Source organism: Dendrobates tinctorius, unplaced genomic scaffold (assembly GCF_039654945.1).
Source record: "Dendrobates tinctorius isolate UK_male_01 unplaced genomic scaffold, ASM3965494v1 ptg000030l, whole genome shotgun sequence".
NCBI lineage: Eukaryota > Metazoa > Chordata > Amphibia > Anura > Dendrobatidae > Dendrobates > Dendrobates tinctorius.
Genome location: NW_027361698.1, coordinates 7025154 through 7041302, shown reverse-complemented (window position 1 = coordinate 7041302; position 16149 = coordinate 7025154). Strand labels below are relative to the sequence as shown.

General features: G+C 43.9%; 1 protein-coding gene across 4 annotated transcripts in view; it reads left to right on the top strand.

Moving 5' to 3' along the window:
- TBCK (TBC1 domain containing kinase) overlaps positions 1–16149 on the top strand; it is a 536201-nt gene that overhangs the window by 126827 nt on the left and 393225 nt on the right. For all 4 annotated transcript variants that reach the window (XM_073571832.1, XM_073571833.1, XM_073571835.1 and 1 more), the window contains one exon: positions 7107–7221. In XM_073571832.1, the coding sequence (XP_073427933.1) occupies positions 7107–7221 (115 nt within the window). The remainder of the gene's footprint in view (positions 1–7106; positions 7222–16149) is intronic.

Sequence of the window (16149 nt, the reverse complement as noted above, 5' to 3'; positions counted from 1 at the left end):
GATATCCGGGACTATGTGTAAAAATAAATAAATACATGTGCCTAAACACTAACAGCTATGTAGTTGCTACCTACATGCCTCTTGTGCCCGGTGCCATTCTTTGTCAGCAGAGAGTGGTCAAAGACTGATCCTGCCGGTGATTCTGCTGCCTGTGCTGACTTCATTTTGAATGAGTGGCCGCTTCTTTTCTGCTCTGCTGTGTTGACAGGACCGGACTGCTGATGTAGTTTTGATTGACAGCTGGAACCTCGATATCTAACTGGGAGAGTAAGACATCGGTAGGCACTCACCATCAATAGGGGAGGTTAGAAAAGAAGCCGCCTCTTTTTCTCTCTCACCCATGACAGCACCACGGAGAGAGGGGATCCGCCCATCAAGGACAGGAACCTACAGATAAAAAGGCGGCACAGGTTCCTGTCCTTGACGGGTGACCCGTGGAACCTGCAGCAGCGGCAGCAGCTTACCTTAAGAAGGAATCCAGGGCTGTCCCGTCCGTGGTCTTGACAGCGGGGATGCCCCTGTCGCGGCGGGGTCGGTTCCTGAAGCCGCCACCGCTGCAGTCGATGGGCTTGACAGGGTGAGCGGGGGGGAGAGGACCGAGCCGCCGCTCTGGAAAGGAGGCTGGGGGAGACCCGGGACACGCGCGGGCAGCGCCACGGTACAGAGGTGTACCAATATGGCGCTGCCCCGGAAATGGAGGAGATGACTTCCGGGTCGGTGCACTGCGCGCTCCCCGGGGCAGAGAGCGGTGCAGGCTGGGAGAGGAAGTGACATCATGGCCGGGAAACTTGAAAAAGGGAAGCGCTGAAACTACTCCTTGCTGGAAGCATCCTGTAAGTATGGAGGACAGCGACCAGCAAGAGGAGCAGCCCGAGCAGCAGCTGAAACAGCAGCACAGGCAGCAGCAACACCACCATCACTGGCAAAAAGATAAGGACAAGCGCGTGGGCCGGTCCAATAGCCACTCCACGCAGCGCAGGGGAACAGAAAACTAGAGAGCAGACTTTCTGAGCCGCACCCAGTTACGCCAGGGAGAGCGGGTCCTAAAACAGTCCATTTTTCGACAGATTGTAAAAATGTGGGGAACCCCGGACATAGATCTGTTTGCTGACCACAAAAACAAAAAAGTGGAAGCATTTTGTTCCCTACACCCCAGGGGAAATCCCCGGACCCTGGATGCGTTTATGCTCCCGTGGACACAGGGCCTAATGTATGCCTTTCCGCCGACCATTCTCATCCCGGCAGTCATAAGAAAAGCCAGAGAGGACAAAGCAAGAATCATACTAATAGCCCCTTTCTGGCCAAAAATAACTTGGTTCTCCTGGCTGAGAATGCTGTCAATAACCACCGACCCTTAGGTCCTACCAGATCTCCCGGACCTACTGTCTCAGGGACCAGTGTTACACCCCCAGGCAGTGAACCTCCATTTAACAGCATGGAATTTGAAAGGGCACTGCTGAGGGGGAGGGGGTTCTCAGAAAACCTGGTTTCTACACTGCAAAAGAGTAGGAAACCGATCACAACGAGAGCCTATGGGAGAACTTGGAGGAAATTTCTATCCACCTCCGGGGCAAGGGTTCAGGATGGAGTCCAGATTGACAAAATTCTCGAATTTCTGCAAAAGGGGTTAGAACAGGGGCTGGCGACTAACACATTGAAGGTACAGATAGCGGCCCTAGGTGCCCTTTATAGCCAGGATGTGGCAGGCAACCCTTGGGTAGCACGGTTTATTAGGGCAGCAGCCAGGTCTAGACCAATAATTACCCAGAATTTACCATCATGGGATCTAAACCTAGTACTATCTGCATTAACAGGGCCCCCATTCGAACCCATCCAGTCAGCACCCCTAAAAACCTTGTCATTAAAAACTGTACTTCTAGTGGCCCTAACATCTGCTCGCAGGGTGAGCGATATTCAAGCTATGTCAGCAATGCCACCGTTCACTAAAATCTTAGACGATAGAGTCATATTGAAACCTGACCCGGCATATCTACCTAAGGTAGCAACACACTTTCATAGGTCTCAAGAAGTAGTCCTTCCTTCATTCTGCCCAAATCCTAGGAATAGGGTAGAGGAGAGGTTTCACACCCTAGATGTGAAGAGGTGCCTAGTTCAGTACTTCGATGCCACCAAGGGATGTAGGAAGGAAGGCTCTCTCTTTGTGTGTTTTCAGGGACCTCGGAAGGGACTCAAGGCATCCAAGAGTACCCTAGCAAGGTGGATAAGGGATGCGATTACCCTGGCATATTCATCCAGTGGGAATACCATCCCGGAGGGTTTAAAAGCTCACTCTACAAGGGCAATGGCGACCTCATGGGCAGAAAGATCAGAGGTATCGATAGAACAGATCTGTAAGGCGGCCACCTGGTCAACACCTTCTACCTTTATCAGACACTATCGTTTAGATCTAGCCTCTACGTCTGACCTGACCTTCGGGAGAAGGATCCCTCAGGCGGTGGTCCCTCCCTAAGCTACCAATCTCTGAAATTCTCTCCGTGGTGCTGTCATGGGTGAGAGGGAATAGCTTAGTTACTCACCGATAACGGTGTTTCTCGGAACCCATGACAGCAACCGCTTATTCCCCCCCTTCACGTGTGCGGTGAGCACGATCTACTGTGTGTAGAGTGTTTTTGTTTAGACACGGTGCTTCTTGATAATATGCAATTTTATAATGTTATGTATATACTTTTGTTGTTATCTAACCTGGAGACCCTCTGATGCTCTGTAACCAACTGGGGGCGGAGGAGAGGTGCTGCCTTTTTATCTGTAGGTTCCTGTCCTTGATGGGCGGATCCCCTCTCTCCGTGGTGCTGTCATGGGTTCCGAGAAACACCGTTATCGGTGAGTAACTAAGCTATTCAACATGACGTCAGCAGAGGCAGCTGAATCACCTCACTGGCAGGAACAGCCTGTGACCCCTGTAGTTACCTGGCTGTTAGGCTATGTTCACACATTAAGTTTTTGCAGGTTTTTTTAATGCAAATTTTCAGCTGCGATAGACAGTATCAGCAATGTCTCCGAAATTTCAGAAATCTCATGTACGCATCTTGGATTTTTCTTCCTAAATGTTTTGTCAAAGAGCTTGGTTTTTGCAGTATGCAGCATATTACTTCTATCAACATTTTTGCAGCGTTTTTCACCCATTGAAAGCAATACGTAGTGCAAAAACGCAGGTATCAGGTTTTGCTGCATTTTTGGTTTCAGAGTTGAATCAGATTTTTTTTATGAACTAAACTATATCCGCATGCACAAGAGACAAATGTACCTAGACAAAAACGCAGTTAAAACAACGCAGCGAAAATGAAGTCCTGATTTTTGTAAGCAACTTAAACGCAGCTTAAAATTGGCATTAAAAAAGCACTGCAAAAATTCAGCGTGTGAATATAGCCTTAGTGTTTAGGCACTTTTTTTTTTCACAAAGTCCCAAATATCCACTTGAAGTGCATTGAATTTGTGGGCATTTATATATATATATATATATATATATATATATATATATATATATATATATATATATATATAATATTAATTTGCTGGTGTACTTATGTGGTTATTATCCTGTCGTTGTGACCCTGTTGAGGCCAATCTTTAGGCTATGTGCCCACATTGCAGAAATGCTGCGGAATTGTCCGCAGCATTTCCACAACTCCGTGAATTCGCATGTGTTTTCCTGCAAAACACAAGCGTTTTGCAAGCATTTTTAGCTTGCAGAATGCTAGCACTTTTCCAAGTGATTTGAAGCATCGCTTGGAAAAGTGATTGACAGGTTGGTCACACTTGTCAAGCATAGTGCTTGACAAGTGTGACCAACTTTTCACTATTGATGCTGCCTATGCAGCATCAACAGTAAAAGATAGAATGTTAAAAATAATAAAAAATATCGATATACTCACCTCCTGGTGGCCCCCGATCTCCTCAACGGCCCTGCCGGCAAGTTCCGTTCCCAGGCGTGCTTTGCGTGACCGCTACGTCATCACAGGTCATTCTCGCAAAGCACTCCTGGGAATGGAACTTGCCGGCAGCGCCACTGAGGCCTCCGGGGGACGACAGAGAGTAAGTTTATCCCTATTTTTTATTTTAATTCTATTTTTTACAGGAATATGGTACCCAGGGCATCAAGGACAGTCTCCTCTCCTCCAGACCCTGGGTACCATCCACACATGAAGCGATCACTTTACGCATGCAATCCTATGGCGGCGGAATCGCTGCGATTCCACAAAATTAATGTACATGCTACGGATTTTTCCACTATGCGATTCTGCAGTGGAAAAATCCGCAGCATTGGCACAGCAAATGCGGAATCCCATAGGATTGCATGGGATGCGTTTTGTTAGCGATTTTTTTAAGCATTTCCACAGCGGGTCAGGAGCTCAGCCAACTTCCAGGCAAGATGAAGTACTCCTTTCCAACACTTATGTGCCTTCTCTGAACGTCTCCCTCTTAGCGCCTTTGAGTGAAGTACTCACAGTACTGAGTTACACTGGAGTTCCTCCTGTCAGATGTTCCTATGAACTCTACTTGTACGGCAGCTGTAGCCTACTTCGGGGACTCCTTCTACCTAGTCCCGGCTCACTATCATTGCTGTTGTGCCCCCAAGTCTTGTGTGGGAATAAAGTGGTCACTACTTCTATTCCTCCGGTGTCTGCTGCAGGACCATTAGTATCCATACAACCTCGGGGACCGGGCCCCGGCCTTGCGCTTAGAACTTGGGAAGGGTTCCCTCTTCCAACCCTGATCCTTAGTCCTCCTATTTTCCTTACGTTCTGTACTAATCCTTCTTTCTAATGGAGAATCAAGCTTCCTTTCTCTGTCTCTTTCCTGTGCCAGCAGACCCAGATCACTGTGGCCTGCTGCAGCACTTCCTTCTTCCATTCCTCTCCCGGGGATTTTCTCTTTCTCACTCTCTGTCCTTCTACATCCTCACTCACTGACTGAATGAAGAATGAATGACTGACTCAACTCTTCCCGCTCTTTTATGTGAACTAAACTCCACCCACCTCCCAGCACGTTTCGTGTTCCAAGCAGGGAGCCACCAAGGGGTGCTATGCTACACTCCAAGCAGGGAGCCGCCGAAGGTGCTTTGCTACACTACTTTGTGGTGTGGGGTGCAGGTGTTGGAGTGTGGCCAGGTGTCTCCACCTTACCTGGATGGTGGGACACCACGCCTCATGAGGAGGTGCAGTACCCCTGTGGCGACTGAACCCTCAGGGGGGCCACACTACCTTAGGCCTTTATAGTCTAGTAAGCCACGACATGCGTTTGGCGTGGGCTTCCTCGCATCAGCCCCCGAGGAAGCCCACATGAAACGCGTGTTGGGGCTGCATTGGACACACACTGGCAGGTATTTGGGCAGACTGAGTATTCCTTTTTACCGCTAACTCCCTATGACTTGAGACGCTTTAGAAACTTGGACTTACTAATATATTCTTATTTGATGTCTCTTCGATTGGGGGGCCTCTTTTTGTATTCACTGCATCTTGATGGCACTATGCACTTTTTTTAATATATGTTGTACAGATACTTCATTGAGGTGCAGTGAATGTGGTATCTACCAGTTTGCCCTTCCTGTTTTAGCAACAGTGTATGGTGTCCCTCACGCATGAGTCTTTTATGTGTCCTTTTGTCATAGTCTGCTTACCATTTTGATGTGTGATATTTTGAAATCAATGGGGTAATAAAATTTGATAATTTTTATATGATTTTTTGGTCTCTGACTCGTGCTTATCGTGTAGGATTTATTATTATCAGTAAGGTAAGTACTAGCGCCGCCCCTGAAATGGATGTCCCTGATGATGTTTTGTTTCAAGGTGCGGGCAGATTCTCACTGACTGCAGCCTCTGCCACCTGATGAGGTAGCATTTGAGTATGCCAGCATGGATCGTGATTCTCAAACGTAGTGTCACCAAACTGGACGTAGTAAAATAAATAAAAATACAGCAACATAATGAAGAAACGATAAGGACTTTTAATTAAAGTACTATATATTAGAACAGAGTTTAGATTATGATTAGTGATGAGCGAACATGCTCGCATAATGTCTTCTCCAACCACACTCGGGTGTTATCTGAGCATCTCGGAGTGCTCGTAAAATATGTTCGAGTCCCTGTGGCTGCATGATTTGCGATCAATAGACAGCCTCAACACATATGGAGATTCCCTAACAAACAGGCAATCCCCACATGTGTTCAGGCTGTCTAACAACCGTCAATCACGCAGCTGCAGGGACACAAACATAATATACCAGCAAACCAGATGTTCAGCTAACACCCGAGTGTGCTTGGATAAGGCGTTATCAAAGCACGTTCGCTTACACGTTTACTTTTGGGCCACCTCTTTAATGTAGGGAATCTGACAGTAAGATCAACCCCCCCCCCCCCCTTCTCCAGATTGGGATGCAGGTCTCTCAAATGTAAAATCATTTACACCTTTATATCTTCTATTTGTTGCTTCATTTCTTTTTTATTCATATGGAAATTAGGAATTAAGTGCTCTGGATACAGCACTCCCAAGATTGTTCCCCCAATCCAGCAAAGTGAGCTGTCAAACAGTTGTTCCCTCACACCCAGATCATCTAACTTGCAGATCAGTTAAACACTAATGACTTGGAAATCCAGTAATAGAGAGGAAAGCTATAAAGGTGTTGAAGAATTCAATCCCTAGACCTGCATGCCCGTATATGCAGTTTGGAGGAGTTAAGGTGATGTTATTGTCAGATTCCCTGTAAATAGCCATACTCATGTTCAGATTTCATGTGACCATTCAAACGGTGACCTTTGTGATACATACCCCTGCCGAGCCCTCCCGAGCAGGCGCTTCCGCTATACTCTGGCTAGTGGCGACTTGTAATTTGACATTTCAGACTGGAAAGGCTGTGTACGCAAGAAATGCAAGATTCCAGTCCATTGATCACCACCTTATGATTACCTGATATTCGTCCAGTGCGGAGTGTCTCCGGATTCATTTATAAATGATAGCTCTTTATACAAGTTGTCCTGTTTCTGCATGTCCCTAACTGCTCTTTTTAGTACATTGAAAATCATATTCATAGACATTTTTTGTTAGCATTTTTCAAAGCCAGCGCTTCCTCTCTTTCTCTCATCCGTCAGCCCTTTGAAGATTTTGCACTTTGCTTTTGAAGCCCTTCAGGGATTGGAATATTTGAACTGTTATCGCATTGTCCACCGGGCGCTGTCTCCTCACAACATCCTGCTGGATGGAGAGGTAAGGATGATGGGATCTATGGGGACTCGACAGCATGCATTAAGATGAATAGTTGATTCTTAAATTCAATTGTTTCCCGATAGTGATTAGAAGATGAGAACACAAAGTTAAAGAGGTTAATACATTTATATATAAATAAAGCTCAAGGAAAACCTGTCATCAGTTTTATACCCCAAAACTGGCATGTATGTAGAAGCGACTTAATGTTAAGTAAATCCTTAGTTTTTTGTAAAAATCCGTTTTGCTGTTTGAGAGAAATCCATAGTTATAATTGTATGCTAAGTGCAGTGGGCGGGCCCTACATTTCCAGCTCTCCTGCCACTGACTGACAGGTGACTGAAACAGGGGGCGGGGTATAAGTAGAGAAGGCAGGAGAGCTGTAAGTGCAGGGCCCGCCCATTGCACTTGCAACTCATTAGCATGCAAATTTAACTATGGATTTCTCTAAAATAGCATAACAGATTTCTATGAGAAAAGTAAAGATTTACTCAGTGATGCATATTCATACACGCCATTAGTTTGGGGTATAAAATCCGGATAACAGGTACTTTTTAATCATTGTATAAATGTAGTTTTCCTAATAATTGTTATGCATGTGTAAGTTTCAATGCCATCTTTTTCAAAATATAATCGCTGTCAGTGAAAGAAAAGAACTGGCTAAAACTTGGTCCACACTGTAGTTGTGCCCACTGTTACAAGTAGGGAAAGCCGAGGGTCATGCTTGAGAAAAAGGCCAGTAGTCCTGTAATACTGTAGTGTAAACCTAAGCATCGAAAATACAAATGTGGCAATTCTTGCTGCCAGAATTTCCATGTTTGTACCTACTGTCAGGCACACACGCTCAGGAGATATGCGCCTGTCAGTGTGCACAGTCAGGATGGATATCAGTCCATCCACAATGGGGACCCACTGTACAGAAACCCATCCCATTTGGGACACATTTCTTTGCAGTGTTTCTGCATAGGAAAGCGCTATTTGCTTTTCAGCCTCCATCTGGTGAATAGTCAACTATGGCAACATTAGAGCGAAGCTGCTGATGTATACTGTAGGCTAGGTGCATGAGCACAGACATAGCCTTACATCCACATTCTGCATACCGTTATCTAGTCCTGCACTTGCTGAGTAATGGATAAAATTGTATCCAGCCCACAGTAGAAAAGCCTTTGTCAGATATACAGCATGACCTTCAGACTGATAAATTGTGGCAAACTACACCAAAAGTTTTGGGACACACCTCTTATAGGGGTTTCCCACTTTCAGAAAAGTGGATCCCAAACGGTCTAAAATACCTAAACAGAGCATGTACTCGCCCTCATCAGATTCGGCCCTGACATCCCACTTTTGCTTGGGTCTTGATGTTTTGGCTGCAGCCGCCATCTAGTGGTTATGCATTCTGTCAATGTGACCAAAACCCATTGGATAACAGTCAGTGGACCCAAAGAAGGTGAATATTTGTGCAGTTTTTGATTTTAGGTATTGTAGAGCAGTGTGGTATAGTTTGCTTAATGTGGAACATCTCTCTAATCATTCAATTCTGTTCCAGTTTTTTTTTTCAATTCCATTGTCACAGGTGTATAAAATCCTGCCCCTTGGCATGAGGGCATAGTTGGGTGTTACTTACCTTTGCCTGCTCCTGTGACAGCCCTTGCTTGATTCTCTTATGCCCAGCTCCCTCTGCACTTGTCCATGTCAGGTTATTCTGGTAACTCAGCAAACACCTCAGACATCATCTACCTAGGTCTTTTAATGATAACTTACGCAAATCCAGCAGCCTGAGTATTCAGGGAGCATATTTCCTTGCTACCACAGGTTTTTGGAGTTTGCTTCATCATTTGCTGCAGTCAGGTTACAGCCAAGTGTCTAATCTTCTACCCAGCAAACTCCTATCTATTATACAGCAATTTGCAACTAATTCCTAGCTCAGTCCTGTGACTTCTGGTGCTTTTGTACTTTAACTGTTGGAAATAAGTACATGATAATGAACTCCTCTCCGCTTCTGGGGCTATTCAACCCTTAGTCTCTGCAAGCAAGATACTAGATTGTTCATTGCTGGTACAAATATGCTGCCCATACATACTCTCAGCTCTTGTGTTCTTGTGAAAAACAGCAGTTCAGCTGCAAGTTATCTGATTGTCAATGCATCTACTATTCCTGTGAGGAAGAAACACAAAAATTGAGCTTGGTTTGAGTTGGTACACATGCAGCATATAAATGCATGTTCACATTGGCCATAAAGCATACAAAACCTACAAAAGACAAAATGAGAAAAACCCTGCTGTAATTATAAATAAATAAAAAGCAAAAGTGCATCTAAATCATACAGAGTTCTTAGTAATACTGTATTTGATCAAATATAGCATAAAAGCCGTCCCACCGTCGGCAAGGTGACTCTGATCGGGGCCATCCTACACTGTCTAATATTAAAAACCTTATCATGTGTCAAAGGACCTGGTCCTTTTGTCTGCCCTTATTCACACATTGACGTCAACTTTGACACATGATAAGGTTTTAATATTAGACAATGTAGGACCGCCCCGATCAGAGTCACCTTGTTGACGGTGGGACGGCTTTTATGCTATATTTAATCAAATACAGTATTACTAAGAACTCTGAATTATTTAGATGCACTTTTTCTTTTTATTTCTTTAACCCCTTACCTACAATTGACGTAATATTCCGTCCATGTGACCATGGACCTAATTACCATGGACGGAATATTACGTCACCATGATCAGCGGCGCCCACGTGGTGAGTGCCGTTGATCGCGGCCGGGTGTCAGCTAATTATCATAGCTGACACCCGGCACAATGTGTCAGGGGCGGTCACGGACCGCCCCCGACACGTTAACCCCTTGCACACCGCGATCAAACGCGATCGCGGTGTACCGGGGGTTAAAGGGAAGCATCGGCAGGGAGGGGGCTCCCTCCGTGCTTCCCTGAGCCCCCCACAGCAGCGCAATGTGCAGCGCTGCTGCGGGGGGCTCCTTTCCTCCAGGCCCCCGAATCCAAGATGGCGACGGGGGCCTTCGGGGGCCTGAGGAAGCTGGCTTCCTCAGTGCCTGCAAAGCGCAGGCATGAGGAAGCCTTCTGCAGTGCCTGTGTCAGATCGCTGATCTGTCACAGTGATCTGTGATGTGACAGATCAGCGATCTGTCACAGGACAGTGACATGGTAATAAAGTAAAAAAAAAAAAAAAAAAAGTGTTAAAAATAATTTAAAAAAAATCGCTAAATAAATTAGTAAAAAAAAAAAAAAATATTCCCCAATAAATCCATTTTTTCAAAATAAAAAACCCCAAAAACAATAAAAGTACACATATTTGGTATCGCCGCGTCCGTAATGACCTGCCCTATAAAACTGTCCCATTAGTTAACCCCTTTAGCGAACCCCTTAAAAAATAAAAATAAAAAACGAAGCAAAAAATAATGATTTATTATCATACCACCGAACAAAAAGTGCAATAACGCGCGATCAAAAAGACACATATAAATATCCATGGTACCGCTGAAAACGTCATCTTGTCCCGCAAAAAACGAGCCGCCATACAGCGTCATCCGCAAAAAAATAAAAAAGTTATAGCTCGCAGAATAAAGCGATACAAAAATAATTATTTTTTATATAAAATTTTCATTGCAAAAAACCGACAAAACATAAAAAAATGACCTAAATGAGGTATCGCTGTAACCGTACTGACCCGAAGAATAAAATCGCTTTATCAATTTTACCGCACGCGGAACGGTGTAAACGCACCCCCCCAAAAGAAATTCATGAAATGCTGGTTTTTGTTCATTCTGCGTCCCAAAAATCGGAATAAAAAGCGATCAAAAAATGTCACGTGCCCGAAAATGGTACCAATAAAAACGTCAACTCGTCCCGCAAAAAATAAGACCTCACATGACTTGGTGGGTCAAAATACGGAAAAATTATAGCTCTCAATATGTGGTGATGCAAAAACTACTTTTACAATAAAAAGCGTCTTTTAGCGTGTGACAGCCGCCAAACATAAAAACCGCTATAAATAGTAAATCAAACCCCCCGTTATCACCCCCTTAGTTAGGGAAAAATAATAAAACTAAAAGAAAATGTATTTATTTCCATTTTCCCGCTAGGGTTAGGGTTAGGGTAGGGTTAGGGTTAGGGTTAGGGCTAGGGCTAGGGTTAGGGTTAGGGCTAGGGTTAGGGCTAGGGCTCAGATTAGGGTTAGGGGTGTGTTGAGGTTAGGGTTGGAGTTATAATTGGGGGGTTTCCACTGTTTGGGCACATCAGGTGCTCTCCAAAGGCAACATGGCGTCTGATCTCAATTCCAGCCAATTCTGCGTTGAAAAAGTCAAATGGTGCTCCTTCCCTTCCAAGCTCTGCCATGCGCCCAAACAGTGTTTTACCCCCACATGTAGGGTATCAGCCTACTCAGGACAAATTACAAAACAACTTTTGGGGTCCAATTTCTCCTGTTACCCTTAGGAAAATAAAAAATTGGGGGCAAAAATATAATTTTGCGGAAAAAAATGTTTTTTTTATTTTCACGCCCAGGCGTTATAAACTTCTGTGAAGCACTTGGGGGTTCAAAGTGCTCTCCACACATCTAGATAAGCTCCGTGGGGGGTCTAGTTTCCAAAATGGGGTCACTTGTGGGGAGTTTCAATAGTTTAGGTACATCAGGGGCTCTCCAAACGCACATGACACCCGCAGACCAATCCATCAAAGTCTGCATTCCAAAACGTCACTACTTCCCTTCCGAGCCCCGACGTGTGCCCATACAGTAGTTTTCTCCCACATATGAGGTATCAGCGTACTCAGGACAAATTGGACAACAACTTTTGGGGTCCAATTTCTCCTGTTACCCTTGGGAAAATAAAAAAATTGGGGACTAAAAGATGATGTTTGTTGAAAAAATACGATATTTTTATTTTCATGCCTGGGCATTATAAACTTCTGTGAAGGCCTTGGGGGTTCAAAGTGCTCACCACACATCTAGATAAGTTCCTTGGGGGGTCTAGTTTCCAAAATGGGATCATTTGTGGGGGGTTTTCACTGTTTAGGTACATTAGGGGCTCTCCAAAGGCAACATGACACCCACAGACCATTCCATCAAAGTCTGCATTCCAAAACGTCACTACTTCCCTTCCGAGCCCTGACGTGTGTCCATACAGTAGTTTTCTCCCACATATGGGGTGTCAGCGTACTCAGGACAAATTGGACAACAACTTTTGGGGTCCAATTTCTCCTGTTACCCTTGGGAAAATAAAAAAATGGGGACTAAAAGATCATGTTTGTGGAAAAAATACGATTTTTTTATTTTCACGCCCGGACGTTATAAACTTCAGTGAAGCACTGGGGGGTTCAAAGTGCTCACCACACATCTAGATAAGTTCCTTGGGGGGTCTAGTTTCCAAAATGGTGTCATTTGTGGGGGGTTTCTACTGTTTTGGTACATCAGGGGCTTTCCTAACGCGACATGGTGTCCGATCTCAATTCTAGCCAAAAACGTCAAATGGCGCTGCTTCCCTTCCGAGCTCTGCCATGCGCCCAAATAGTGGTTTACACCCACATGTGGGGTATCAGCATACTCAGGATAAATTGCACAATATCTTTTAGGGTCCTGTTACTTTTGGAAAAATAAGAATTGAGGGTGAAAAGATCATTTTTGTGGAAAAAATATGATTTTTTAATTGTACTGCTGTACGTTATAAACTTCAGTGAAGCACTGGGGGGTTCAAAGTGCTCACCACACATCTAGATAAGTTCCTTGGGGGGTCTAGTTTCCAAAATGGTGTCATTTGTGGGGGGTTTCTAGTGTTTTGGTACATCAGGGGTTTTCCAATCGCGACATGGTGTCCGATCTCAATTCTAGCCAAAAACGTCAAATGGCGCTGCTTCCCTTCCGAGCTCTGCTATGCGCCCAAATAGTCATTTACACCCACATATGGGGTATCAGCGTACTCAGGACAAATTGCACAATAACTTTTAGGGTCCTGTTACCCTTGGAAAAATAAAAATTGGGGGTGAAAAGATCATTTTTGTGGAAAAAATATGATTTTTTAATTGTACCGCTGTACGTTATAAACTTCTGTGAAGCCCTTGTGGGTTCAAAGTTCTCACCACATATCTAGATAAGTTCCTTGGGGGGTCTAGTTTCCAAAATGGGGTCACTTGGGGGGTTTCCACTGTTTAGGTACATCAGGGGCTCTCCAAACGCGGCATGGCGTCCGATCTGAATTCCAGCCAATTTTGCATTGAAAAAGTCAAACGGCGCTCCTTCCCTACTGAGGTCTGCCATGCGCCGAAACAGTGGTTCCCCCCCCACATATCAGGTATCAGCGTACTCAGGACAAATTGCACAATAACTTTTGCAGTCCAATTTCTCCTGTTACCCTTGGTAAAATAAAGAAAATTGAACCTGAAGTATTTTTTTTGTGAAAAAAAGTTAAATGTTCATTTTTTTTTTAATATTCAAAAAATTCCTGTGACGCACCTAAAGGGTTAATAAACTTCTTGAATGTGGTTTTAAGCACCTTAAGGGGTGCCTTTTTTAGAATGGTGTCACTTTTGGGTATTTTCTATCATATAGACCCCTCAAAGTGGCTTCAAATGTGAAGTGGTCCCTAAAAATAAAATGGTGTTGCAAAAATGAGAAATCGCTGGTCAATTTTTAACCCTTATAACTTCCTAACAAAAAAAAATTTTGGTTCCAAAATTGTGCTCATGTAAAGTAAACATGTGGGAAATGTTATGTATTAAGTTTTTTGTGTGCCGTATCGCTGTGATTTAAGGGTATAAAAATTCAAAGTTGGAAAATTGCGAAATTTTCAAAATTTTCACCAAATTTCCGTTTTTTTCACAAATAAACGCAAGTTATTTGAATGCAATTTTACCACTAACATGAAGTACAATATGTCACGAGAAAACAATGTCAGAATCACCGGGATCCATGGAAGCGTTCCAGAGTTATGACCTCATAAAGGGACAGTAGTCAGAATTGTAAAAATTGGCCCGGTAGTTAACGTGCAAACCACCCTTGGTAGTGAAGGGGTTAATTACAGCAGGGTTTTTCTCATTTTGTCTTTTGTAGGTTTTGTATTCCTGTGAGGAACTGCACCTCAGTAGCAAATTGTTAGATTGCCAATATACCTACGAATCCTTAGTGTAACTGCATTTCTGTAAACAAGTTAACAGGTTAATTATACACTTTGATGGAGATCTTAAGCTCTGTCCGTGCTTTGTTAACCAATGCACTGTACATTTTATACTTTGTCCCTAACATTTTTTTTTATGACTGGCTGAAAGTGGCCTCTGTTGGGACTGTACAATTCTAGGAATGAGTCGATCCTATGATGCATTTTCTAATTTCCTTCCTGTTAACCCCTTGGAGTATAGACAAGACCTGGTTCATCAAAACCAAAGTTAACTGTGGAAAGTTATTCCATCCAGTTCAGAAGTGTGCGATTTGAATTGGCCTGCAACAATGACGCTCTCTTCCCAGTTTTCGATACCAGTCTCTCTAGCTGGATGAAAGATGAACTTGCTGTTAAAAATTTGCCTTCCTCCCTTGACAATCTGATTTTTTTTTTACTACTCGTGTGGACTTAAGTTTTAAGGAGAGTTCACGGGTAGGAATCCATGCAAAATTGCCAGAAGAAATTTTAGTTTACCGAAAGGTTCTGTTACCTTACTGAAGGATTATGTCTATGTTGTAGTGAAAAAGATCACTCTCACATGGACCGTTCCAATCCCAAGGCCAAACGGAAACTTCACACCCTAGATGAAAAATAAGGGAGAGTTTTGAGTTAACATTATCCTCCACTAAAAACAAGCTTGTAACTGAGTCTATTTTGTTCAGTTCCTCTGAGTTCACAAGACAAGTCTTAATTGATTCCGCAGCTGTATACAATTTTATTGATCATTTATTGGCTAAAAGGATGAAAGAAACCCTTACCTTTTTCTACGGATGCCTCTAAAACGAATCTTTGCAGATGACTCCACGGTTCGTGGCAGTCATTTCCAATTTCAGATTGAGAAGATGACTCTTCAGATAAGAGTACTATACTTTGAGGACATTTCTATTTTTAGATTTGCTACTTTCTGATACATCTGTACTCTTGGCACTTCTGTGGTTAAGGCTACATACTTTAGTTATTGATTGGTCATCGAACCAAACTGCTCAAAACGATCATCTTATTTTCAAAATTTTCTCAAAGTTCTATCTCAATCATTTTCTCTGATATTCTGCTCTGCCTTTTTTTTCCTCCAATCTTTTTGATCCTTATCAAGACTTCATAGACCTCTTTTCCAAGCAGAAGGCCCAGACACTACATCCACATAGGCGGTTTGACTATACAACACTTTTATCATGTACCGAACCAATCAGAGGGAAAGTCAATCATCTTTGTCTTCCTGAGACTGAAGCAATGTCTGCTTATGTTAAAGAGAATCTGGAAAGAGAGTTCATCTGGAAGTCAGGGCAGGTATCTGCTTCTGCACAGAACCTGCGCGCTGTGCGGGTCTCCTGGGAGTTTACATAGGGCATGCGTGCTCATCGCTTCTAAAAGGGGCAGCCCGCACACTTCTTTAATGTCACCCAGCCAGTACCTGGGAGACATCAGATATTTAAGACACCCTTCCCTATAGGGAGGTGCCTGAGCAACTTTAGTGTTTAGTGTGTTCACTACTGTGACTAAGTTGTAAGGTCTGTTGTGAATTCACTTTCTGGCCTCCCTCTGGTTATTACTGAAGGTAGTGGAGCTGGTCAGATCGACAGAGGGGTTGCAAGTTCTCTTTCTGGGCTCCCTCTGGTGGTTACTGGAGGTAATGGAGCTGATCTGATTGACAGAGGCTTGCCACCTGATAATGATGATGACGATTGGAGAACTGGGGTTTCAGATTGGGATTTAAGACAGCCGATTCTCTCTATCCCTGCTGGTGATTTGCTTCC